Consider the following 27,942-nt stretch of genomic DNA (forward strand, 5'->3'; position numbering starts at 1 on the left):
GAGCATTTCAGATGTTATGGATGTTATAGCTACCTGATATCAATACAAATTCAATTCAAATACTCAGTACATTTTGGGGTGAACAAGAGGAAGACCCACTTCAGATGTGAATGACCCTAACTTAATGTGTAGGTGGCTCACTTGGTACATAATGTGTGCCCAGTTCAACTCTTTCAGCCAAAGTGGGGCAAAGCAGATAAATTTGGGCTCCAGAAGTTGCACATCACAGGCAAGCACCCACCTTGCCAATGGCACCACTGGTCCCGAACAATGTTTCTGACATTTCTGGCTTAAAACTGGGAAAGGTGTTCTAGTTATTCTGATGTGGAATGGGAAGAAGTGTCTTAAGTTTTGACATAATTCACTACATGGAGGAAGTTTTTTGACATAGCTTTCCTACAGGGCCTTCTGATTTGTAGTTTTAAAACTCTGAATGACACCTAAATGGTAAACAAATATTTCTTGGATGGATGTGAGCCAAACTCCTGCTGCTTTTCAGCACAACTTTGGTTCTCAAGAGTCGGATTTTTAGCCTTAATACCTAAACATTTGATTAGTAGCTTACATAGTTTTTCCAATGTCCCTACCCACATAGCTCTTACTGGGTTTCAGTTCTCAGCACAGAGGACCTGAGTTTGAAGTGTCCATTGAAATGAAAATTGGTTGTGGTCTGTCATAAGCTATTAGTATTTCTTTTTTATACTGCAGTCCAGTATGTTCTCTCTCACTGAATCTTCCATTCTAAGTTTCAGTTTTTAATTTGTTCATTTCCTATTAATACCAGTCATTGTAGCTGTCTTTATTCAGTAATGTGTTTTGCTGTAGGTATATCAGAAATCTCTCTATTTTTATAGGTCTCTCTCTAAATATTTATAGGTTTCTATATGAGAGTCTGGCTTAGGGAAAACTGAACTAACTGCAATAAGCAATCCATTTAACATGTGTCAAGTGCATTAATTATTGTTAATGGTAGATGCCTATTTCAAGGCCTGAATTTCTTAAGGTGATGGACCTGTGTATCCATACTGGCTTAGAACCCATGCCTTTGCAAATGAGTCATCAGATTTTTTTTCCCTAAATACTGTATTGTTTCAAAGCTGCAGGTAAAGATGACTGTGCTTATATTGACTGGGCTGACATGATGCAAAGTTTATTTAAATCCAGATCCCAGAAGACAGAATTATAGCTGACAGTATTACAAGGCTAAAGCCGGAACAGCAGATTGACAGATATACAGACACCCTGCTGGGTTTATGTGATTCTAGATACATAAATACGTTAAATACCTGAATATAAACCTGTGTTTATAAATTCAGAAATATTAATCATGTAAATATATAGATGTGAGCAGTGGGATCCATAGTTCTTGCTAGAAGATATGATGACAAACACACATGGTAAGGAAAATTGAGTTTAAAATGGTTCACCCTTGAAAAGATAAAAGGAACAGCTGAACTTGGGTTTCCTACATTTCAGCAGAGTCTTCCTCATATTTTGTCTCCTAAGTTTGAGTATTGTCTCTCTGTGATAGTCTTAATGTGTGTACAGTAGTGTATTTGGGAACACCTACACCTGTCTTTCAGACAGGATAGACAGAAAATCAGCATGGGTATCTAAAAACACCCTGGGTATGTGTCAGTTAGTGGAAAAATTAAGCAATAGAGAAAATTTACTGGTTCAAGAGCATAGCAGGATTGCAAAAAAAATTTTTTTTTTAAGTAATGATGAATAGTCATAAGAGTAAGAATATTAATCACTTATGATGACACTTATTGGTAGGAATATGAAATCCCTTTGCCTCAGTGCTTTAAGAACTTGTAATTGTTGGAGGTAAAGGTGGAATCTGAGGTGGGAGATTATTTATCTGAGCTCAGTGTATCTTGTTCTGAAATTACCAGCAATGATTTCTGCTGCAGAGAGAACCCAGGCAATTTATGTAGATGCATGGGTCCATTTTTTTTTCCCATGTCTAAACATAAATTTTTGTGCTCTTTCCAGGATGCTGGTAATCAAAATAATATGCTCTTATGATATTTCCCTCATATGAACTCTCTCTAAAATAAATAGTAGAAATATTTTTGTCTCTTCAGAAAGCCCTTTGCTGGCTTCCACTAAACTCTGAAGACACTGTCCCTTGATACTGATGTTCCAGACAGAGCTATTAGTGCTGAGCCTCCAGACACAGCAACTGAATTTACAGGCTCAATGTTTTAAGGCTTCCAAGGGGTGGAGAGAGGCTGGCATGAAATAGTATACTTTTCCCAATTTCACTTTTGGGAAATTAAATAAACATTTATAAATAAAATAATGAAAGCATTTTTAAAATCAGGTGTATAAGCATTACCTGTTGATTATGCTCTCCCATTTGCCGATTGTAGTGAAGAGCTATTTGTCTTCCACAAGTGTGATGGCAAGGCTTAATTTAATGTTTTTCAGGAAGTTCTGTATCCTTGGAGAGAAGCTATGAAAGCAGTACGCCATATCATTATAATAATTTTATATAATAATATTCTGTTCTTTTATTTTGCTGAGGAGCAACGATAAAGTCTTAACTTCCTCCATTCTCTGCAGAAGAGGTCAAAGCTAATTGTTATCTACTTACTGGCTAGGGAATTAGAGGTTTTTTTCACTGCATTTACCATGGCACAAGAAGTAAATGACTGAGCAAGAAATGAAGCTGGCAAGAAATAAGGCATATACAATGAACACTGAAAATCTAACTGATGGAATTGTTTACTGGAGTACCTCCTCCTACTGTTCTCTTAGCAATGTTTTTGTTGCTAACGGGTTGAGCTCAGAAGGAGGTTACAAAATGTTACTTCTGTGCTCTCCTTGCTTCTTTGTGGAAAGAGGAATAAGGAGAGCTTTTTGTTTGAAATTGGTTCCTCCAGCTTTGAAAACAGCAAGAGAGAGGAATATCCTGTCTCCTGAAGGTTTAGGAGTTGTCTGCCTTGGTATTTTATAATTTGAAAGGGGGATTGCACTAAGTTTTTAGCAAGTCTCTTTAACAATGACATAATCGAGTAAAACAAAACAAAAAAACCCCCGGGTTGAGCAATTTTATTAAAATCTTCAGCTCCCAGTCACTTTCTAAATTTTTGTTGCCTTGACTGTTGTATTGGTACCTTTTCACTGTCTGTCTGATATTTTCAAAGAATTTTCTAGTTTACAGAAATCCAGGTTTTCTCAAGTGCATTTCTATGGCACGTTAGGTGTGTGTTTTCAGTAGTGGGAAGGGAGATAGTATGACCATTTTTTCCATTGATAGATTAAGAATATTCCTTTTCCCTTCGTACCTCATGCTAGCTCTGTTAGCTGGCTAAAAATCTGGCAGACTTGAATTTAGAGTAAGGTGCAGAAAAGAGGAGAAATCAGGGCATTGCTTTCATGAGAAGCCTCAGGAGGGTTTGAGAACGACTTCTCAGGTGCAGCGTTTGCACTTCCCTTTGTAAGTGTGGGTAGGTCCCATAAAAGTGAACTATCAATGGAATGACCTCTTGCTCCTCTATATTTATGCTCTTTTTGCGGCTTTGTCTTTGCTCTTCTCAGTTTGTAAGTCAAAACAAAGTGTCACTCCGTTGCTAACGCTGCAGGTTTAGCCTGCTATCTAAACATCAAGCCAGGCTTGTTCTGCTTCACTACAGTAGCACCCACAGGAAAAGGGCTCTGGATCAGGAACTTATCAGGGTTTTTTTGTTTATGCTTGAGACAAGTATACATGTGACCTAGACTTCAACTTTTTACTGTGCTGACACTATAGGAAATACTTCCCTCGTCAGTAAGTTGATATGTCAACAGCAGAAGTAGTTACAGTAGTTATAACCAGTGGCAATGTCTCTAGCTGTTTTTCTGGGAATCTTTTTAGATACTCTAAAAGGACTGCCTAAACAGCTGAAACATGACAGCTCTGCTGAGAAGTGAGTTAATTCCTCAACAACCAAAGCTGAGGAATTGTTTGTTCTGCAAAAGATCTGCAGCAGAATTCAGTGTCCTGTTGTTCTCATTAGTGAGTGACACGCCTGTAGCACACCCTATACACATACTGGCTTTTAAAAATGAAGCATTAAGCTTGTCTTGCACCCTGAGGAGCTTGCAGTAAAACTATCATGAAACTTAAAATATCACATATACCCTGACTTTACCCAAATGATTTTCAGGCATGTCTTTTGCCTCACATTTACTCAAAAGAAAGAGTCTTTGAGTCATCATTCCCTGGAGAAATGTCGGTTTGGGGGTTTTTTTGTTTTTGTTTTTTTTTTAAGAAATCAGATTCTGCAAATCTATAAAATCTCTGAGTTTGTTATTTGCATCTCCCTGTGCAAGTCTAGGGAGATAAGAAAAGAAGCAGTGAGTTAGCTGCACTTGGGATTCTCGCCAGTCTTTGTGGGGTGGAAAATTCCTTCCTAATTCCATATCTGACTTTAAATTTGACCCTCAGCATGTGAGCAAGATAGACCAACACATGTACTTCAGAAAAAAGATCCTTTGTGTCCTAGCAGGATGCTGGTGCAATTTTTCCCGGGTCCCAGTCTAGCTGCTGCCAATCAGTGAAGCTTTATCTTCTCTCCAGCATCCTAGAGTGTTCAGGTAAATTGGGCATCAGAGAAAAACCTGTCCTCTCCCTCCTGCAGGCCAACAGAAGCCCTGTAACATGAGAATTGGTTATAGAGTTCATCTCAATGCAGAGATACCAGAAAGATAAGTATGTTGTGCACAATACAGGAAACCACTGGTTCCCAGAGTAGAGTTGCAGATTTATGTGTCCAACATCAGTGATTGCTTATACATTACGAACTGTATTTTTCTTTGATGGCTTTTGTCTTCTTCTCACTTACTGAAAAATAGTTTCTTTTCAGTATCTGTAGGACTAATTGAAAAATACTGAAAAGGTTTAGAATGAGGTGTATCTCGAGTGATCTCTTTAGAAATTATATAATTGTATTACATAGAAATTATATAGATATTATATAATTATATAGTGTAGATATAATTATATAATCCCTTTCACAAAACCTTTGCAATCTCTCTTCCAACTCTATTTAAGTCTCTATTATTACTCTCTGTAAGTCGCTATTAACTGCAATTTTTAAATTTGAATAGCCATATGCCTTGGAGAAGTCCATGTTATTCTCTACACCAATGTCTTTATCAAGTCAGCTTCTCATAAAAGGAACTGGGGGGGGAGTTTGACAAGATTACTTATTTTTAGAAAGAATGCTGATTTAACTCATTTCATTAATGTATTCAAATTGGTATCGGGGTATGGTGCTTGTAGTTTCCTGGGCCTTCCTTCTTGAGTAGTTATTTAATACCTAGATACACTCATGGTTCTCTGACCCTTTGGAATTTTCCCAGTTTTCCATGAGTTGTTCAGTATCAACACTAGTGGTTCGGAGAACTCCTCATTGAGTTTATGTAAGACTCCAGGCCTGTTGATTTGAAAACATTCAATTTTAGCAGATCTCATCTCACATCTCCTTTTATTACCTACAGTGAATTTTGTTGTGCTGACGTAATATGGGATGATACATTCTCAGCTTCATTCCAAGGACAAAACAATGTGCAAAGGACAAAATGTTGATTGGATGTTTCCGCCTCTTTTGGGTTGTCATTTACAGTTTTATCACTAGCATCTAGCAATGGGCTCATGGCCAGTCTCAAGCTTTTTTCTAATATTTATAAAAATATCTTTTTTACCTCTTTACCTCTGTTAATTATTAGTACTTCCTTGATTTTGTTAACTTTCCTCATAAGTTCCCTGCCTGTTGTGTCTTAGAAACTGCTACTAACTTTTACCTTCCCATTTTTTTCTAGGCTGCAAATAGGTGATTTTTAGTATGTTTTATTGTTGTGTGTTATCTCAGACAGTTTCTGGGTTAGTGTAAATATTTTTGTGCATTTTTGACCTGTGATTGGATAGGCTTAACACTTTATTTTACATTTCCCAGTTGATTTCCCACTACCAGTCAAGTGGACTTATGATTGTTTTAAACTTCCAAAGTTGATGTGTTTAATGTTCCAACTCTGCACAGTGGAACCCAACCAGTCCTCTCTTACTGTTTGATGCCACATTCTGCTTTCATATTGTAACTGTAACCCCATCACCAACATTGGTACCTAGGCAATTGCCATTCTGAGGCAAGTACTTAAAACTTCTTGTTGGGCTTCCACAAGGAAACATTTGTGTTACCACCAGAGCCCTAGGAAACTTAACTCTCATTTCATCACTGGCCACTTGGCAGGTACAGCACATACCCATTGCAAGAGCACATCCCCCACGACAGTTTATTTCAAGTTAGCAGGGAAATTGTAATAAGAAGTGTGCAGGAAATGTGAGTAAAAAGTCATTAGGGACAATTCCAGTGAGATTCCTGAAGGAAGTATATGTGGGTGCCTGAAAACCCCTGGGCTTTTTCCTACCCCACCGGCTCCTTCTTCTTTCTTCGTGCTGTTAGCTGCTCCTGCTGTTGTGCTAGTAAAAATGTTTACAGGGCTGTGCTGTGAAAAAAAGCACCAAAACACAGTTTTTAAAAGTGTCTTCAATTCTCCAATGAGTCATAGAATAGGATAATGAGATAATTTTCATTGGAGAAGACCCTTAAGATCATCCAGTCCAACAGCACTTCCAATTCCACCACCAAACATAATGTCTACACATCTCTCAAATACTTCCAAGGTGACTCAACCACTTCCCTGGGCAGCCTGTTCCAGTGCCTGACAACCCTTTCGGTGAAGAAATTTTTCCTGACATCCAATTTGAACATCAAATGCCACTTGAGGTCATCTCTTCTTGTTCTACCACTTTTTACTCTGGAGAAGGGACCAACCCACCTTGCTACAACCTTTTAGGTAGAAGATGTGTTCTGATTTACAGCCGGGTTCCCTGGAAGTTGTGTCAGCCAAATGTCTATTCTTGGAAGCTGTGATACTAGGCTGAACGAAGCACAGGATACTGTATTCTGTGGAAGTCCTTAGAGCAGAAAGGTAAAATGGATATAGGTTGTCCTTTACACAGTGGCAAGTATAGCTCACTTCTTTAACCTCCATTCTGTATGAGCAGTGTTGGGTCCAGCTTAAGAAAGCTCCAGTCTGAGATATTTTTTTGCTCCTTGGGAGAAAAGTAAGTCAGGTACCTGGGGTCTTGTTGGGGCTGAAGAAAGACCATGAAAAAAAGACCATCAGAAGAGAAGGGTGTCCTTTCCACTACAGAGTATGCTTTGAGCTTATCTTTTGGTGAAGAGGAATCTGCTTCAATCCCTGGTCTTGCAGTCATGTTGTTACTGGAGAGGAGATCCCTAGATGAAGAGGCTCCTCACCTTTTTAAACTTAAAATGGTATATCTCCCTCCAGTTCTTTTTCTGTGATTTCCCAAGGACAGATGTTGCATTTCCTTCTTTGGGGGCTTCATAGACTTCATAGGAAAAATTACAGGAGTAGGTCAAGGGACTGCAGGAAGATTTTCTTTTCGTAGGGAGTAAAATTCCTCCAAGGAGAGTAAGGCTAAGAGTAATGAGTAATGGTGAATGAGCATTTGGTTAATGTGACAAGCTAGAGAAGGACTCCTTCCATTCTTGTGCTTGGAATAGTGACTCTTGTCACCCACTTTCCTGTTTTTCCCCTCCCACATAGCTAGCGAAAGCACCCATTAACTCTGCTCCTACAGAGAGCCATGTGGGGATGGAGGGAAGACCTGTGGACAGGAAAGCTGATTCCCATGGAAAACATTGCTGGAGGTAAAAAGCCCATCAAAGGCTGTTCCTTTCTTAGGTCCAAATTTGTTTATTTGCAATGTTGATCCTGACAGCAGCTCAGCCAGGCACCATAATGTCCTGTTACAAGCAAAGATACATACATAAATAACTAGTCAATGTAGAAAATGTGGTGGGTTGTTTTTTTTTTCCTATTCTTTTCTTTTTCTTGCTTAAATAAGCACAGCAGAGCTGGTTTTTTTTTGTTTTGGTTTGGTTTTTTTTTTTATCACGGTCCTGCTCCTGCATTTTTCCAACCCAATTAGGCCATTACCAGGGCTAAATGAGGCATGGAGCCTCCAAAAGTCACACCGTCGTCCCGGAGATGAAGCGTGTATAGCTGCAGAGTTGGCAGGAAGGCAAGGTGGCTGGGGCTCACTGGAGTGTGACCCTGGGTGTTTTTCTGTTCCAAAAAGATCACCTTCAGAAAGGAGGGGAAGGAAAGTCAATTAATAAATATTAATTTAACAAGCACTGTGTTAACAAGGAGTTGCCGTGTCGTGGTCAGATAACATGGCTGTGTTTCTTAGGGATGCACCGAGGAAGTGAGTGGCCACAGTCTCTTCAGGTTTCTGGACAGTGTGGTAAAAAGGGTCATGAAAGCCTTCATGTATCTTTCAGTGGTTCTGATATTAGTTCTTCCCTCCCTGGTCAAGAGCTCCCTGCCAGCTGCAGCCTGGTCTGTAGTGCTTCTAGGCAATGCTGCTCCTCTAAGGGACAACTGGTACTCCAGCAGACAGGCTCCTTTAATGACTGGGGGCCTTCAAGTCATCACACCCTGCCAGCTTCTGCAATAAAGCAGGTTGCTTTTCAACTCCTTCCATGACACAGACTTCTTATTTGCTTCTATTCCCAAGCTGCTGGGAACTTTTTGTGCTGGATATTGAAATGATGCAGAGGAAAGAGTCATTTGTCCTGCTCTGAAGTTCTGGTAGCTCTGACTACTGATTCTTAAATTATGAACTGGAAAAAATTGTGTTGTGTCTAAAACAAGGGGGAAGGGAAGGCTCCATTTAGAATGACAAAGAATGCAAAGACTGGCTTAACAAAGACAAGCCTGGGATCTCCAGCTTTGTTTCAGAGAGGAACTTTGCCAGAAAGGATGATAATATGGAGGGTAATAGAGAAGCCTGAGGTAGTTAATGACTTCTTTTGTCCCAGTCTTCACCAGCAAGGGCTCTAACCACACCACATAAGTTTCAGAAAGCAAAGGCAGTAACTGGGAGAAGGGAGATCCCCCACTGTAGGAGAAGAGAAGGTTCAAGACCATCTAAAGAACTGGACAGTGCACAAGTCTATGGGACCTCATGAGATCCACTCGCAGCTCCTAAGGGAACCGGCAGATGAAGTTGCAAAGACACTTTCCATCATATGTGAGAAGTCATGGCAGTCTGGTGAAGGCAGAAGTCAAGGCAGTCTGACTGGAAAAGGAGAAATATAACCTCCGTTTTCACAAAGGGAAAAAAGGAAGATGGAAAGAAGGGAGGCCCATAGAACTACAGACAGCTTCACCTCTGTGACCACCAAGATTGTGAAGCAGATCCTCCTGAAGATTCTGATACAGCACATGGAAAATAAGGAGATGGTTGGTGGCAGCCAACATGGCTTCACCAAGGGCAAATCATGCCTGACTTGTGTGTTGGTCTTCTGTAATGGAGTGAGTGACAGTGGTGGTGGACAAGGGGGGAGCCACTGACATCGTCTGCCTGAACTTGTGGAAAGCATTCAGCACTGTCCCACTTGACATCCTGGCTTCTAAACTGGAAAGATACGGATTTGCTGGATGGATGACTCAGTGGATGAGGAATTGGCTGGATGGTTGCACTCAGAATTGTGCTCAGTGGCTCAAAGTCCAAATGGATAACAGTGACCAGTGGTGTTCCTCAAGGGTCGGTAACAGGAAAATTGCTTTTTATCATCTCTCTTGGCAACATGGACAGTGGAATCTATTGCACTATCAGCAAGCTTGCTGACAACACTGAGCTGCATGGTATGGTCAACATGCTGGAGGGAAGGGATGCCATCCAGAGGGACCTTCACAGGCTTCAGAGGTGGGCCCATGCCAACCTTGTGAAGTTAAATAAGGCCAAGTGCAAGCTCCTGCACCTGGGTTGACGAGGTGATTCTTCCTCTCTGCTCCCCTCTCATGAGACCCCACCTAAATTGCAGTGTTCAGCTCTGAAGCCCCCAATACAGGAAGGACACGGAGGTCTTAGAGCAAGTCCAGAGGAGGGCCACAAAGATGATGGAGCATCTCTCCTATGAAGACAGGCTGAGACAGCTGGGGTCATTAACCTTGGGGAAGAGAAAGTTCAAGGGAGATCTTACAGCAGCTTTTCAGTACCTGAAGGGGGCCTACAAAAAAGCTGGAATCAGACTTTTTGCAAGGTCATGTAGTGATCAGACAAGATGTAATAGCTTTAAACTGATGGATTAGGAGGATGGATTTAGGTTAGACATTATGAAGAAATTCTTTAGTGTGAGGGTGGTGAGACACTGGCACAAGTTGCCCAGGGAAGTTGTGCCTTCCCCCTCCCTCAAAGTGCTCAAGGCTAACCTGGTCTAGTGGGAGATGTCACTGCCCGTGGCAGTGGGGATGCAAGTAGATTTTTTTTAAGGCCCCTTCCAACCCAAACCTTTTTGTGATTTTTGTGGTTCTGTAATATTCTGTTTTAAAGAACATAAGTTTTGATATACTGAAAGAAAATTAACATGTGCCCTTTTATGACTTTTATTTTTGTACAGTGCAAAGAACGGATGAATCCTGTGATCTGAATACAGCTTATTTTAAAAGCTGAATGACTTTTCTTGTCCTTACCTTCACGTCTGTTCTGCTGTCTTTACTCACACTGAGAAATGGCTTACTTACCAGATAAATCATGAAAATTCCTACAGAATATTGTAGTAGCATCAGATGCAAGACAGAATTAACCTACTAAATAAATCTGGAAGTGAGAAAGATAAAATTTCTAGCCTTCCTCTGGTTTAAAAGTGTGATAATAGATCTGTTGAGATAAATGCAGTCTTAAAAGCCCTCTTTTGAGCATTATTTTATGTGTTCTGAATCTAGCTGACAGTTTGACGTGTTAATTTTTCCTGCATCAGCATGCTTTTCACATGGGGAGTCTCCCCAGCAAGAACAATGCTCCTGATCTGCTTCAATGCCAAATCTAGCCAACTTGATTAATCTCATCTTCACAGTAGTTTGAGCTAAACTGCTAGACTTTGCAGGAAAAAGCTCAGGTGAAGGCTCAAGATCTATTTTGATGAGTCTTTGGAACTCCTGATGACTTCCAGTAGTGCTGCAATTTAAAAATCACAGGTCAGATTGGGATATCTTAAGTTATTGTATCAAATTGAGAGGGTGACTGGGAATTTCCAATTGGGAATATCACTCAGGGATGTGAATGTCTCAGATGTGAAGAGAAATTATCTTGAAAAAAAAGTTAAGGTGTTGATTATTTTATTTTAGGACTGACTTCTGCAAAATTAGGTCTGCTTTTCACAAAACTAATTGCTTAGGACATTAATCAACTGCTAACTATTGGAGCTAGAAATGTTCCTTGTAAGACACTCACACTGTGATTGCCTAGCACAACTTTTGTGACAGAGGTCTCACTGGGTACTGCTAGAAGTGGGCTCTTATGCCAAATGGAATGTTGATTTGAATCTGGATGGAAAATCAATCTTTACACATAAGAGAGCAGAAATCAGGCATCTGTAGGATTCAGAATGAATCCTGTAAAGAATATACATAGGATTATTGAAAAAATGTTTACCCACCCCATCCTTTACTACTAATAACCATGGAACGTTTCTTCCTACGAGCTTGTAAATTATATATACAGTGCAACCCTGAAGCAATAGGGGAAAGCTATGCTGGCAGCTTGGACATTGCTGTTTCTATATTGCTGCTTGCCTGTACTGGCTGTATGTCATGGGGCTGTGGTATCATCTTACTGACATCTTTGCAGGGAAATGCAGCCCTACAGGCCCAGCCAGCATTTCTTAGGTGAATAATACAAATACTCATAACTGATAAACAAGTCCCTTCCTATCACATTGATCTTCCAGTGCATTGCACGGGCAGATAAGGGTCACTGTTTCTGTTCAGGGGTCAGTGTATAGCACACAGTATTGGATTCCACCCTGTGCTCTGTGCCCCATGAGGCATGCTAGCACAAGCCAGCTCTGCAAGGAAGAGTCAGCAAAACCTGCTTTCTCTCCTGGTAGGAAAAGAGTGGGACATGTGGCTGCCCATGCCAGTTACTCATCTCCTCTCATGCCTCTATTTCTACTCTTGATTGTCTCCTCTGCCATCCACTGGTCTTTGTTTAGTGATTCCATGGGTTCAGCAGAATTTCTATCCTTGCTAGAGTCCAGCATTTCTGATGTGCTTACCAAGACTCCCTTTCAGTTTTTTTAAACCTATTGTCCTTTTCTGGGGACCAAATTTACCCCTGCCTTCTTTAACACGAAGAGGCTACACGTAGTATACAGGAAAAAGGAGTATATTAACAGGAAAAGGTATTTTGGTATTAGAATGAAAGAAGAAGGGAGGTGGGAATGTTGGAGAAGAAACAATAGTTGTTCCATTCAGAAAATCATAAAGGAGAGAAAATAAGCAATGGAAAAATTGGAAAAAAAATACTTCCCGAGACAGTAGAGAATTAGAAAAGTAACAGAAAGGGTAGAAAAAGAAGACCACAACAAATCCATAAGGATTTAGTAGTAAATCATGCTGGACTTAATGTAAAAATAAACCACTTGACAAAAAGAATGTGTTTATTTGTTTTTAATTATAGTATAAATGAGAATGGAAAAGCCAGCCAGGGGCTACTTTAGTCTCTGATTCAGCAAACCACTAAAGTACATTCTAAGCTTTGAGAATCTACTACATTTCATTAAAGTCAAGTCTCACTAAAGTTAAGCACATACTTATGTGTTCTTTTCTGAAATGGATTTATGTTGAAATTGGCTCAGAATTACAGTTGTCCTTATTGTTTGGTTCACTGAGGATTCTGCAGAGAAAAAGTGGGATCAAATAAAGTGTTTTGCTTCAGACACAGAGGTTTAAAAAAAAGTAAAATTAAATAAAACTCCTTTTCTCCTTTAAGCAATTTGACAAAGTTGAATTGGAAAAAAGTTCAACTCTCAAAGTTGTGTGCGATTTTAATTTTTTGCTAGAGAAATGCCTGCATCAGCCTTGGTTCAGCTGATACTCAGTTTGACATCTGTCCACATGGGCAAAGCGTAGTTGCAATTAGTTTCTGAAATTATTTCTGGCCACGATTACAAGTTGGGAAGCCAAGTCCCAGACAAAGAAAATGATTGAAATAAGGCTGCTGAGCCAGACAGGAAGGAAGCATGTACAATGTCAAGGATCCTTCCCCACGCCAGCTCTGGAAGAACATCACTTTCAACAACCATACCAAGTTGTTATCAGAATCTACTATTTGATTTTATTTAAAAGCTGCCTTTCACAGACAGGTTGACTTCTCCAGTTGCTTGCACGTATGCACCTATGCACCTCTGCATTGCAGAAGGTTTTGGGAAGAATTTTTGCTGGAACAACCCATATTCTTTTCATGTTTATTTACATGATCTGAGCTTATTTGCTCCTGCTATTTTGCAAAAGAATGATAAGAAGCTGGTGGATTAACTCAGAGAAATACAGAAATATTATTATACCTTTCCTTACTCTAGTGAAAGAGAAATTATTATCCATTGTTCTAGTGAGCAGAAATTATTCTATTGCCTTATTTTAACATGATCATAATGTTTTATGGACATGCCTAGCAAGGAATGAAAAGGACTGTGCTAAGGGAATTGAGCCCTCTTGTTGATGCCAGATATGGTGCTTGAGAGAAGGAAATAAGACAGTCTAGGAGCTGGGAACAGTGGAGAAACTTCCCAGTTACATATGCAGGGTTGTTTTGTAGAGCACTGATGGACTTGACTTCTGTGGGCTGTGAGCACAGCACACACTCACACTTCTGTGTCTTTTAAGGCCATCCCCAGAAAAGCTATTAATCCTGCAAATTAGGAATTAGGGGCAATTCAGTTGGGTGACACTTGTGATCAAAGCTTCTGCACTGTCAGTAGAAAGAAAACCTTGCTTGAGATGCAGGAATGTACATAAAATATGCAGGCACACAGGTTGTATGCCTGGCTGTTTCACCTGCAGGCCAGAGGCTGAGCTAATCAAATTTTGCAAACAACATCCCAGTGCCATATGCACCATCCCACAAGGAGGTAGTGTCTTCATTCTGCAGAGCACCCCACAGCCTTTCTTTCTCTATCTGTCTAGGAGAGTCTGATCTTCTTAATGGGGTGGGTAAAACAGCTTTTACTGGAATGCACAGTCATTGGCATGCTTGGTGGGGCTTTCTTTAGAAACAAGTTAGGAAAGCCAGTGTAATAAAAATCACTGCTTATTTTATTGCAACTTTTAATGGTCCTAATCTCCCCAGTATATGAAGGTATTAAGTGTAAGACATCTTTCTCATGTTTTAAACAACTTTTAAGATCATAGGCTTCTAACAGGATGGGTGGCAAACACCCTTGTTAGTAAAACAAGACAGCAAGAGAGGGTCAGAGTCTGGAATGTAGAGAGGTAAAACAAGAAAGCTTTAAGATAAAGACCAAATGGATTCCCTGGTACCTATATTCTCTAAATCTGAGATCGTTTGAGGGTCCAATGCAGCTCCCAACATAAATTAGGGTAATCAATAACTGGGTTACAATGACTTTCCAAAAAGGCTGCAGATGGGCTGCTGTGCCTCTGCAAGTCCCTAAGACTTGGAAATCCCTCCAAACCCTGCTGTTCTGCCAAAGCTCCCATGTGGTGCTGTAGCTCCCGAGCCATTCTAGGCAGTTCATTAAGCAATCTAATTAATTTGTCATTTGTTGTTTCTTGTCTAGCCATTTCCCATTGAGCCCTGTGGACACAGCAGAATGCTTTGCTTGGTAGGTTGCCTTGATAACCTCATGCATTTCAGTGTATCTGTACATGCATGTACTTTTACTGCACTTCTACTGAAGAAGGCACAAGAAGTGGAAAGATATGAAGTTGTAAAATTGTCTTATTCCCTTATTGGTGACACATCCCTGTGTCTGCTAATGGTGTTCTTTGAGTACATTCAATGAGTATCTAAGGTATCTTCTATCACTACTTAGTTTTCCATGTTCTGCTTCAAAAAATCCATCAGCAAACGCAGATTTTTTTTCCACAAAGGGGTATCAGTTGCCAAGACCCAAATAACAAAGATTAGGGATTTTTAACATGATGCAGATGCAAATTACTTGAAGAGTGTGATGTGAATCCCACAGTCAGATACTGTGCTAAATGAAAGGTGGTTGCTATGAAGCCATGCTTGACATGTGATCATGTTCACTTTGTCAGACAGTGCTGAAGTGGGAGGGAAATCACAGATCTTGTAACCCCACACATAGTAAATTCTGCCTGTGGGCAGGCTTGGATTTTTACCTGGTTGTGCAAGAGTCAGGAGCTGATATTCTTTTGACTGTTGTTGTTACCACCAACTTTAGTTGGGATTCCTTGAAACAAAGTGCTCTGGTTAATCCTGGCTTCTTTTTCCATATCTGTGGTTCCCCAGAGGCCTGGACACCAGTCTCCAGCACTTCAGCTTTCCTTGCTCTCAAGCTGCTGTGTTGAGCAGAATGCCAGCAGTAATTCCCCAGCCACATTTCTGCCACTCGTGTATTTTTCAGTGTTAAGCATGGATCTGGGTGTGACTCCAGAACATGATCACAGGAGTAAAGTAAAACTGATTATATGACTGCTACACGAGAATAATGTTATAGGTACAAAAATTCTAGAAACTCACTAATGAACTCAACAATATTGGGCATGTCAGCTGGAGCAGAATTAAATGTGATACAAAAGTCTGATTTCCTACATTTGGTTTTATGTTTAGTTTAACCTGGAGAATTGAGAAGGTTACTCTAGGACAAGTGCTTAGGTTTTTTGTAGCCAACTTAAGCACACTCTTAGGCCTACTATTCCTTCTGTGGGCTCTTCCTCCCACTGCTAAGAATATGGTTTTCTTCATTTGAACTGGTCAGGTTTTGTTATTTATGAGCTTCAGCAGCTTCTTCAGTACTATGCCTGATTTGTATGCAGTATGTTTGGCCTCCTCTTGGATTTTCCAATGCCGAGTGTGATTCTAATTTATCTTTTTTTAACATACATTTTCTGTAGTGTAATGGGATATTAGCATCTTGATTCTTGCCAGTAAAATTCCATCTTTAACACATAACACCCTCTTAAGCTAATAGCAGGGAAAGGAAATACTGTCCTGGAGATCCTGTGCTGATGGTCTTGATGATTTTGTAAAGTCTTATTCCTAGTAAAAGCTCTAGCATGCATGTTTTGTATTTAGTTCAAAACTAAGTATTGGTAGATTCAGTATTCGAGATCTGAAATTTGGTCTACACTCCTTTTGTGTCTTAACTCTCCAAACTTTTTCAAGGCTGAGATTCCATTTTCCAGCCATGGTATTTATACAGACACAAATCTCCCTGTTTTGGGGAGTGTCAGTTTCCACACTGGCAATAAGTGCTTATTACTATAAGTAATTTTCATTTAACACTTGCCTCTTTAATTAAACAAAACAGTTTAATTCTACAGGTGAAATTCAAACTCAGTTTCTCTGTTTAAGCACACTAGCAGTCTCGTTTTGAATGCATCTTTAATGGGCTCATCCCTTATCTTGACCAAAGAGGTGCAAGAAGACTGAGCTAATACCTGGTCTGGTAATATACATGAACAATTTTTTTTTTTTTTTTTTTGCATATTGCCATGGTATCTCAGCACTAGGAGTCTTGACTGGTCTCAGAACTATGAAGACTTTTACCATGTGTCCATTGTCTAGGTCACAGAAGCGGCCTTCTGTGTCTCTCTTGGGCAATGAGAGTGGGAACAAAGTTGACCACATTTATCCTCTCTGATTTCTGTTCTACCTGAACCTCCTCCTTGTCTGTTGAGGGCAGGTACGTTTCTCCTGGCTCCAGCCTTACCATGATCTAACTGCATGCCTGGCATTAATGAGAGAATTTCAAGGTACAGCAGGATATCTGCTGAGGAGTTTCTGTCACTTTAGGGAATTACAGCTATCTGTTAAAGTGAGGCTTAATGAAAACCAGATTTAAAAGCCAAAAGATCCCTAATGAATTATTCTGGCACCTGCATTACAAAAGGTATAGCTCTCTAGACAGTAATTATTTTATCACAGCTCCTGACTGAGCTATACTGGACCTTCTGCAGAGGTATAGAAACTCTGAAACTTCAGTAAGCAAAATACGAAGAGGGAGTGCTTGAGCATATTATGGCAAAGCAGCATTTAAACGGAAAACAGTGATTTGCCAAAAGCAAGAAGCTCTGTAGAAGTCTCCTGTTGAGACTGTGATTTGCTGAAATGCAGCTGGAATTTCCACAAGCTTGTACTTCATGCCAAATAATCCCCAAGGTGTGGATGAGCGGCTTGGCTTCTCCACACCACCCAACAATGAAGTTCCTGGGGCAACCTCACATGCAGTCTGTGCTGGCCACAAGACACTCAAGCCTCCCAAAGGTAGGAAAATCCTACTGAATAGGCTTTGTCCAGAGTCTGGGACAGCCCTGTTACCATGGCCAGGATCAGGAATCTTCCCCAGTTCTCTTTTTCTGCCGGAAAAAGGTCCTGAAAGCCCAGGAGACTCAGCTGAGCCTGAGCATGCCAGCTCCTTGTTGGTATCCAAGCTGACCACATGAAGTTTAGCAGGTTCTACATCTGAGCTGAATGGGAAGGAAAAGTTTTTGAAAGATGAGAATTCTTGTGAGGTTTCACATCCAAGCGGGATATGTGAAAACATTTGCCTCAGTAAGGGCAGAGAAACATGGGAGTAAGCTGCCCTGGGTGTCTGACAGACCTTCTTCCTCTAAAAGCTTAGAGAAAATATTCTGGGAACAGCACTACCATTGTTGAGACCTTCTGGGGCTAAGGGACAGGCTCATGACCCCTTGGGATCATTTCCAACCCAGCTACTACATAAATTTGAGCAGCTGCTGTTTAATGTTGTGGTTAGTTACTGTTTGATTAAGAAGAGCATCATAGGTAATATATGCCACAAGTGTGCCATTCAGCTTCTTTTCACCCAAAAAACAGAGATTTACTGGTTTTTCTGTGTGATTTAGTCTGGCAACTAAAACATGCATTCAAAAAGCAAAATGATACTTATTACTGCAAGCCTTCCAAATACCCATGGCTGTAGCCTAGGTATCTTCTGTCCCCACTCAGGTACTGTTTCTGCTATGACAGTGGTGTCCTGGTGTCTCCCCATGTTCCTGAAACCACCTTAATTTCCTTCACTGGGGTGTAGATGAGATACTTCCAAAAGAGTTCAAAATCAAAATGTCTGGTAGTTACAAAACAGAGTGAAAAAAATATTAAAGAATATTTTTAGAAAGGGGAGATGGTTTTTAAAATAGGCTTCTTAAAAAAAAAGAAAAAGAGTATGAAAATGACAGGGTTTTTTTTTTATCATTTTCATGCAAAATAAATCTTATGGAATTGTATTTGCTGGATGTATGTACAGGGAATAGGTCTTCTGCGTTGAGGAGCTTATAATCAAAGAATTGGTGTGCTTGTATCAAATGAGGTTTTAAATGAAAATATTTGCAAAGAAAAAAATAGCAATAGATTCCAAGGTTTCTTCTTAATTCAGTTGCTTGTTAACATAATCTTTCTAATTTATTAGCTGAAAACTGCAGGGCCACAGTCATTTGTTCTAGTAGTAGAACAATTTCCACCTATATTTTATTAAGCTTTATGTAGTCAGGCTGAGTTAGCAGGTAATTCAATCTTTAGCTGCATAATACTTTCCTTTAATAAGGAAGACCTCATAATCTTAATCTAATTAAAGAAAAGAGAAATGAAGGAAGATTCACCACAACAGAAGATGATTCTAGAGGACATTAATTTAAGTTACTGCTAGCAAGCTAATAACTGTTCATCAGGAAATCAGTAGCTTCAAATTTTTTCAACTGCAGGCATGGAGAGCACTTGAGAGCAGCTGGGAGACCTGTGTGTCTTTTTAGATGAGTCTGAGATTTTTGTTTTCCCAGCTCTGGTTAGTGGTTAAGTATGGAGAGCTGTAAATTTTGACACTGAGATTTACAAGGAGCTGGGCATACACTTAGTTTTGTTTTTTTATGGATATAAAAAGCATGTGGATAGTTTGTGCCATTGCATCTTTAGACATTTATCTTTATATTTGCTGCTCTGAGGATGTGTTTTATACATGCACAGCCCATCTAGTTCAGAGATGGCACTTCTGATATTAGTTCAGTTCTGTGTACTGTCCTTGAGAAGACCTAGTTCCAAGTTATTCAGGATACCAAGTGTTACCCTATACCATGAATGAATAACTTTTTTTTTCACTATTCTCTTGTCATGATCTTGAATGGCATCTTGGAGTACTGCATGCTATGAATGTGATTTTAAAATGAAGCCCATTTTAGCATTTTAGATCGTTCGACTTTGCCTAGTGTGAGAAAAGAGACTAAGAATGAGAATTTACTTTATCTACACTTAATACTCCAGCCACGTACTGTCTGGTGACAAAGAGTGTTTCCTACATATTCAGTAGCATCAACTCAAACCCCTCCATAGCATCCCTGGAAACTAAATTACATTGTCTATCTGTTTATGATGAAAATGGCTTCCTTTCTTCATAAGCAAAGAACCCCCAAGATATAAGAAAGCCTTATTGAGGGAAAAGAAGAAAAATAGAGTAATAAATCAGCTGTGGTGTTGAGCTCACCCTCGTCCCACAGCAAGTGGGCAAAGTCACTGCTCACCTTGCACCTTGGTTAAGCCCTATACACAGATGCCTGCCTAATGCTGGCCACCTCCACTTTTGCCCCTGAAGGAGCACTCAGTCTTCCAGGTCTCTGCCATCAGAGAAGGAGGCAGGGGTGAGGATGCCCAAGGATAGATAGCAGTAGTCAGACCATCTCACCTCTTCACAGCTGCTCTTCAAAAATTACTGCTCCCTGCTTCAAATTTCTTGTCTGAAAGCACAGGGTCTGCAGAGCCACCACTGCAGGCCCTCATCTCAGCACACTGTATCAGCTTTTTTTTTTTTTTTTTCTTTTTTAAAATTTTTAACTACTGAAGAAATGAAAATTCATGTCCCTTTTCCTCTTGTTTCCCTTTCCTCAGACTCTTCCCTGTTCTCCTGCAAATCTCCATTGCTGGCTGGGATAACTCCTCAGCCTAGGAGTGAAGCCCAGCCTGCTTTTGAGTTGGGCACAGAACATTTTGTTCATGCCTTATCAGATGTGATTTGCAGTGTCTTTTTATACTATCCTCAAACCTGGCAATATCTGAACGAGAGTGCTCCCCCCCTAACATGACTGCTGTGCAGGTGACACCAGCTCCTCTGGACCCACTTACTCTCTGACAGATGTGGGCAAGGGTCTCCCCATAGAAAATGGACACTGGCCAAAGCTCCAGCTTCCCCTTCTTTTCCTTTGTCCACCAGTGTCAGGCACCACCTCTTGTCTGTCATATCAGGCCCCACGTACTGTTTATCATTTCAGATCTGTTCTTTTCTTCCCTTTCCTCTTTATTTCTTAAATAATGCCAGCTTTTGTAACCATGGAATCTCTCTCAAACACACAACTTTTTTTCTGGCTTTCTGACCTGCTTTTTTGTATGTGCTATATGCTACATTGCAACAGGGTTATCTGAGCCAACACTATCTGAAAGCATATTTAAATTGACTTTAATAATACTGGGGCATTAATTCTCTTTCTTTTTTTTTTTTTTCAATCTGTTTGCAGCCCATAAGAGCATTTTACTTTATTTTTTTTGGCTGCTATTTCTTACAGAACAAAGTTCCCTATTCAATTGTCCAGAAGAGGACCCAATTTTGGCCTGTTGTTCTTACGACTGCTCATTCCAGAACACACACAGAAGCGAATCAAAATTAGTATAAAAATATTTTGTTCAACACATTGTTGCTTCTAAGAACAGAAGCTCCCAGCATAGCTTTTCATGCCTGTGCCAGACAGAAATGGTGGTTAAATGGGAGATGTACCTACTCAAATAGATAAATCAAGCAGGCAAAAGGGAAGGGCAATGAGGTGCACCAAAGACATCCTGCTTCACTGGGATGTGTCACTCATTCTGGGTCTGGCTGGACCAGAGCTTATGTGGTGGACCTCATTTGTCAGCCTCAGGCTCTCACAGACCATTTTCAGGCTCCAGAAGAATTCACAAGGGCCCTACCCACTCTTGGACACGGTTGAAGAGCAGGCTGCCAAACAGGTGAAGTGGTTCAGCTGGGGAGCAGACCACTTTTTTTTCTCAGGCACCCTCTGCTATCAGCTCACCGAGTGTTGAGAGTGTGGCCTCGGAAAGGCAGCAGCAAGGAACACTCTCAGTAGTAGAGCTACTACAGATCTCTTTGCTGCCTCATCTTAGCAGTGCTTGGGGAAAATGGCAGGCAGAGTAGTGGGAAGGATACTCTGGCCATGGTTCTGTATGTAGGTGGAAACTTGCCTAAATGGTCCTCTCACTTGAGCAGGGAGTTGGCTGTGAGCAGACTAGAGGCCATGCACGCTATACTTGACCTCTCCATCTGCAATGTATTTGATCTTGCTGCACATTCACCAGCTGTCTGGCTGTATGCACAGGAAGGGTAGCTATGCCTCAAGGCAAGCAGGTCATGGTGTAAGAGGGTGTAAAGCCCTCTTCTGCAGCAGACAGACCACATGTCTCTCTCCTACCTCAAGATCAGACGCTCATTCTGTAGATGATTGTAGATATTTCCATGGGGCATCAGGTAACAGGGGAGCCTTGTGAACCAGGATGGAATGGAAAGAGCCTGCAGTTGACTGCAGTGATTATTTGCTTTTCAGTAGTTTGTTCCATAGGACATAGCAGACTTAACCTTAGCAAGGAAGAGAGAGAGAACATCAGCCCAGAAAATGTCTGATATGCTTTTCCATATCTTTTTTGAATCTGTAAGTGTTGTGGGGAAGATGCTCTATCCTTACTTGAAACAATACAAGGCGTTTCATTTCTTTCTCTGTTGGGCACCAAAGAAGCAACAGCCACCACCTATTTGAGCCATTAAAATGATCAGAGGGCTGGAGCACCTCTCCTATGAAGACAGGCTAAAGAAGTCAGAGTTGTTCAGCCTGGAGAACAGGAGGCTCCAAGGTGACCCTATAGCAGCCTTCCAATATCTGACAGGGCCTCCAAGAAGGAAAGCTGGGGTAGGGCTTTTACATGGGTGTGTGGTGAGAGGACAAGGGATGATGGTTTCAAACTTGAAGAGGGGAGATTTAAGTTAGACATTAGGAAGACATTCTTTAGTTTGGAGGTGGTGAGACACTGGCACAGGTCACCCAAGGATATTGTGGCTGCCCCCTCCCTGGAAGTGTTCAAGGGCAGGTTGGATGGGGCTTTGAGCAACCTGGTCTAGTGGGAGGTGTCCCTGCCCATGCAGGGGGGTTGGAACTAGATGATCTTTAAGGTCCCTTCTGACCCAAAACATTCTATGATTTTATGATCTGACAGAGAAAATGTGACCCCAGAAACTCAGGAACAGCTTTCCCCTGTTGCACTGCTCTGTCACCTGCTAGTCTGGGCTCTGGTTAAAGTTCTGTTCTCCTTCCATACCAGTACCAGAGACTTGTCAGTAAAAAGTAACAGTCACATCAAGACATGCTCACAAGTGACAGACAATACTGCATCCTAGGTAGATCAGCATGACATAACTCCAGTTGCTTGCCAGAGGAACATCCTGAACTCTTTTCTGACTGCCAGCATCAGCAGCTGCCAGGCATTTCATGTCCATGTTTCAGATTCTGAAATCCTCACTTAGCAGTAGGGATCTAGCAGTCACGTTTGTCAAAATGGGAGATTCTGTCTTTGGATTCCTTGAACATGAAATAGTCAATTTTTCATATGAAAACCAGTATGCTCCCACAGAATCTTTCAGTGTGACTCTATATTTCCTAGTACAAAATTGTTTGCCTAGACATATTTTGATCTCCAGTCAAAGACTTGATTACCCTTGCTAACAAAATTGTGCTTGTTCAAGCCAGGACTGAAGATTAGTTTGGAATGGACCTGCCACAGAGAACTGCAGCCTATGCCCAGCTGCCTGAATGTATCAGCCACAGAGGCATGAGAACAATGTGAGCTTTGCCTCTCATCTCACGTTGACTGCTGCATCTGGACCTTCACTTAAACAAAAATGTGTGAAATATTTCCAAATGCATGGTGGCCATACAGCATACATAATAATTAGGGCTGGCTACTAGAAGAATCTCCATGATCAGAGTGTTTCCTTGCAGTAGTGCCACTTTTGACTTAGGCAAATGTCGAAGCTGTCTAGGTACATTTAGTGCATATTAATTCAACCTCATAAAAGGTTTTCAGCACTTGAAAGTTCTCGATGACTTCAGAAATTAGCTGTTTTCGGGCTTAGCCATGTGTATCTGGCTTCTGTTCTGAATTTTACTAACTTTGGGTTTTTACTGCTGGCTTTTAGACCTATTTCAAACAGGCTGAAGAACCATTTATTATGATTTTTTTTGCTACCTCTCCCCCCATAGCCACAGCTATTTTCATATGCTGTAATTAAGTTAGTTCTTCATTTGGCAGTCCTGTAGATGTGCTGCAGGGAAAATATATTGAGCACAGAGAAGCTGCAATATTCCTCATCCCCAGGACTCAGTCTTCACAGCTTGACAGCTTAGCTTGCAATGACATGATCACTGAACCTTTCAAGCCTTCATGATTCATTATGGAGAAATATCTTGATTTCAAACGCTTCCCTCAAAGTCATCCTTACTTTGAATGTGAAAGAAGTCTTTCTTCTGACTTTATTTCATGTTTAGCAAGAATAAATTCAAACCAGAGACTTAAGAATGATCATTGGAAAGGAGAGGATGGGGCCAACAGCAGAAGATTATCATAGTTCTTTAAGAGAAAGGTCTGATGCTGCCTTACTTCCCACTTACCCATCCAAGTCTCTCTCAGTGTGCTCTGTTCATGGAGATCTGATCCCAGGTTTTACAGGGTCTTCTGTGACCAATATTGTGCAGAACCATAAGAAGATGGTGGGAAGACACCCACCTCATGTATGTGGCAAAGAATGAGGCATCCAAGGGAGCCCATAACACTTGTTTGAGCAGGTGGGGCTGGCATCACTGAGATGTCTGACTGACACACACAAAGTTAGTGCGTGTTCTGTGCAAGTTGCTGAGGATGCCACAGGGGCATCCTGAGAAGCTGAGGGGACAACGCAGAACTGCTGTGGCAGAATGGAGTCTTAGTGTGTAGCTGAGATCACTTTTCATGGTGGTGTTGTGTTTCTTTTTCTTTTTTTTTTTTGTTTCTTTTTGTTTTGCAGTTATCAGAGATGGGCTCTCCATAATGCTTTGGTGATGAAGAGAGAAGGACTGCTGAATTGTTGCTTTGCAATGGAGAAGACAGAGGGAGAAACACCAGCACTGTGGCTCCCACCTTGTTGCTTATCTCCCTGCAGACATGTGTCCCAAATTTTCTCTGTGCTGTATTAAGAAAAGGAAAAACTTAGACATTGCAACATCTGTTTTTTTACATCACCTTTTCCAGTTTTGCATCCTATAACACCTTGGTGAAAAGAGGAACAATGACTTTACATAGCTGCTGCTTGATTCTTTTGCTATTTACCTGGAACACAGCTGCCTATGGGCCAAACCAACGGGCACAGAAGAAGGGAGACATTATTCTTGGAGGATTGTTTCCGATTCATTTTGGAGTGGCTGCTAAAGACCAAGATCTAAAATCAAGACCAGAATCAGGGGAATGTATAAGGTAAGGTATGAAAATAAAAAATAAAAAGTTTTTGGTGGGGGAGCCTTACTCTTTCTTGGCTACAGGTGACATGCTATGCACTGTGTAAATACAGTCTGTAATCTGATGACAATCTGATAGAGGCAGTGGGAAAGTATTGTGCTAATAACAGAATAAAACAGGCATGTAAAAACAGGAAGTGCATGTATTAAACAGTAAGATAAATAATATTTAGACAGTGAAAGAGGAAAGTCCTGGTATTACACAAAGCTGCTAAACCATAAATCTATCTGGCCATTCACAGTGGATGTTTGCATATTATCTGAAAATTAGGTTTCCTAGCAGAAGGATAGAAAACAACTCATAGTGTCCTTAAGATCATTTGATTACAGTTACGCATAACAAAATGGCTTAGAAGTAATTTTTTTTTGCCTCTCTTCTTCTAAGACTTTACAAACTGTGTCACTGCCTAAACAAGTGGCTAGGTGAAAGTGAGAAAGGTCACTGCTTTTGAAAAATCCCACTGGACACATGGATGTCTCTTTTGGACCTTTACAAAGTCCTAGGCTTGATATCTTTACACAGGCTTTCCTCACCCAAAGTCCTTTCCTTCTGTTTAAAGAGTACATATAGGTTTTGTCTTAAGTCTTTGGCAGTTAACCCTGAAGGGAAAAAGGCACATGAACACAAAGTATCTTATTACTAAAGTATAGCCATTTTTATGATTAAAGGTGAGAAATTTTTAACTTTACAACCTGGCACATAATACATTTAAAGTGCAACAGAAACTGATTGCAAATGAAACGCCACAGAAACAAAAGATAAGAAATTGATGTGGAATTTTGTCATGACCATGCATGGGAAACCACTTCATCGCTTGAAGTGAACACAATTGAAAAATTGTGTTTCTGGAATTACTTGGACCTCTCATCCTAGGCTGGGGATCTAGTAGAGTTTGGTTGCATATGGCAGTGAGGAATGGCTGACAGCATTCCTGCTATCCTTACAGATTCCAGGTGCAGTTTCCCACTCAAACACTGAGCAGGACCTTCCATCAAGGTTACAAGATCATCCCCAGGTGGTGTCAGAGAGAGCACACAGAGAGACGTATAATTCAGCAGGGTTTCTTTTGGCTTCTACTGTGCATACAAAACAAAATAATGAACTAAATGTATGCGAAATGTCCACTTCATGGAGCAAGAAGCTCTGCCAGCTTTTCAGCATTTTTTTTCTTCCCCAGATGCAGTATTCTAAAAGTGGAACGCTGAAAAGCAGTGGGTGTTTTCAGCTTTGTGGTGTGCAAACTGAACATAGCTTTCATTTCTTTCAGCACTGGGTCAGCCTCTCTGACTCCCTTGACATGGTCACGTTATTAGAACAGATCACAGGAGAATGTTCCCCCACGAGTACTACAAGTGTGTCATTGCCTAAAGATTTGTTAATGAGGTAGCACTGTTAACAGGCAAATCCTGAAAAGCCCAACCAGATTTTTAAAAGACAAAATGGGAGATCCTTCCTAGTTACATTTGATTGGCTAAAAGGCATCATTCAGCTGAAATTTGCCCAGGTAAAAATCAGTGTTCCTCTTACCCCTGCAAGAAGAAGCTGCAGGTGCAAAAGAGAGGAGCTGACTGAAGTGGCATCTGTGCTACTTTGCCAAGTTCCTTCAAGGATCTGATTAAATTGTGACTGGATACCATAATGCAAGCCAAGAAAGAATACATAATGTAAGGCAGAGATCTAACTGCAGAGGCAGTAACACCTGCAATAGCAACAGGGGGGTGATCGGGCCAGAGATTACTGGAAGCTCCTTGGTTGCACGTCTTTTCTAGAAAATGTCCATTTCCAGGCAAGTTTTATTTCATGGGAGGTTGGGTCAGGAAGACTTTTTGAGACTGGTTATTAGATTTTCTTGATGAAGGTCATTAATCCATGGGACAGTTCATGTGCTATGATGTCTGCCTTATTATCAGTATGTATTAGATTGAGACCAGATGTTTTATCCTGTGATTTTAAGCAGAAAATAAGTCATAAAATTCCTCTGACCAGACTTGTAGAGAGATTTCACAACACAGCCATAGAGGACTTTTTTGGTTTTGGACTCTGTTTAGGTAGTAGCTTGGGGCAGGCTGCTGACTCTAGAGCCCAACATGTTCTTCAAGTCATAAGCTGGAGTCTTTTTTACCAGCTTTTCCCAGTTTTTTTACCAGTTTCCTCCATTCAGGGGTAGTCTGGAATGGGTAAACTCATATTTTCTGGGAAATAACAACAACAAAAAAAGATAGTTTCTAGTTTCTTTCCAAAATAAAATCTCCCCAGTCTTGTAGTCTCAAAAACTTGTATGGGGTGGGAAATCCACTAAAGGACCATAAGCGTGGCTGCACCTGGCTGAACCAAAGGTATTAAGTCTGTTCCAAACATTTGACTGCCCTTGTTGCTTTTCTCTGAGCTTTCTCCTGCACTGCTGTATCTTTTCAAAGCTGAGGCAATTCAATTTTATATACTTTTCAGCTGGCTGTGTACAGATTTTGATCTCTTTATTAGACTGGAAAATGTGTCTCATATTAAATATGAAAATCTGACCCTTTTGCTCTAGGAGGATGTCAACATCCTCTCTTTCTTCAAACTCCTTCATTAGGCTGCAAAAACAAGTCATCACACAATATGAGAAGCTCCTTGCTTTGAGACCTAAGCATCTCACTGAAATCCTGATGGTGGTTTGCCCCTGCCTCTTCTGGATTTCATTATCAAACAATTTAAGATAATGTGGCTTTCCTTTCTTTTGAGAACCAACCTGATCTGTGGTGTCTGGACATCTTCCCCCACATTTAGCTATGTTCAGGGCAATAACTCTGCTCCCAAACAGGGCTTCTTAAAATGAGTAGGACAGTTTTTCAGTTTTCATGCTCTTTTTATTCTTTTGACACTGTACCATTCTCTCCAGGTGAGTATTCATACTGGCCTGAACCCATTGCTCATACCTTGCACACGATTATTTGGAAAACTATACGTGTGACTCAGAAGCAAAAGGAAAAGGGAACAGTAATGATCTGTTCTTTTGTTCTTTTTGTGCTGATTCTACTGAAAAATCATCTTCATGCTTTAAGCACTGAGTTGTACAGTCCAAAAGTGAAAACTTATTCATGATTTTGCCATACCAAATGCCAGATGTACAGGAAGTGAGAGCAATTTTTCGCCCTCTGTTTCAGAAATACTTATATGGCTTATTGTTTAAGCATTTGAATGTGCAACATTTGGTGTAAATACACCTTTTGTCTTTGCAAGCCTCAGGTACTGTTGCAGCAACTTTCCTTATAACATTTGCTGACGCA

At 40.7% G+C, this 27,942-nt stretch overlaps 1 protein-coding gene across 2 annotated transcripts in view; it reads left to right on the forward strand.

Moving 5' to 3' along the window:
• CASR (calcium sensing receptor) overlaps positions 1-27,942 on the forward strand; it is a 78,777-nt gene that overhangs the window by 11,811 nt on the left and 39,024 nt on the right. For both annotated transcript variants that reach the window (XM_071761536.1, XM_071761526.1), the window contains exon 2: positions 24,186-24,631. In XM_071761536.1, the coding sequence (XP_071617637.1) occupies positions 24,447-24,631 (185 nt within the window). In that variant the 5' untranslated portion in view covers positions 24,186-24,446. The remainder of the gene's footprint in view (positions 1-24,185; positions 24,632-27,942) is intronic.

This window comes from Heliangelus exortis, chromosome 1 (genome assembly GCF_036169615.1).
Source record: "Heliangelus exortis chromosome 1, bHelExo1.hap1, whole genome shotgun sequence".
Lineage (NCBI taxonomy): Eukaryota > Metazoa > Chordata > Aves > Apodiformes > Trochilidae > Heliangelus > Heliangelus exortis.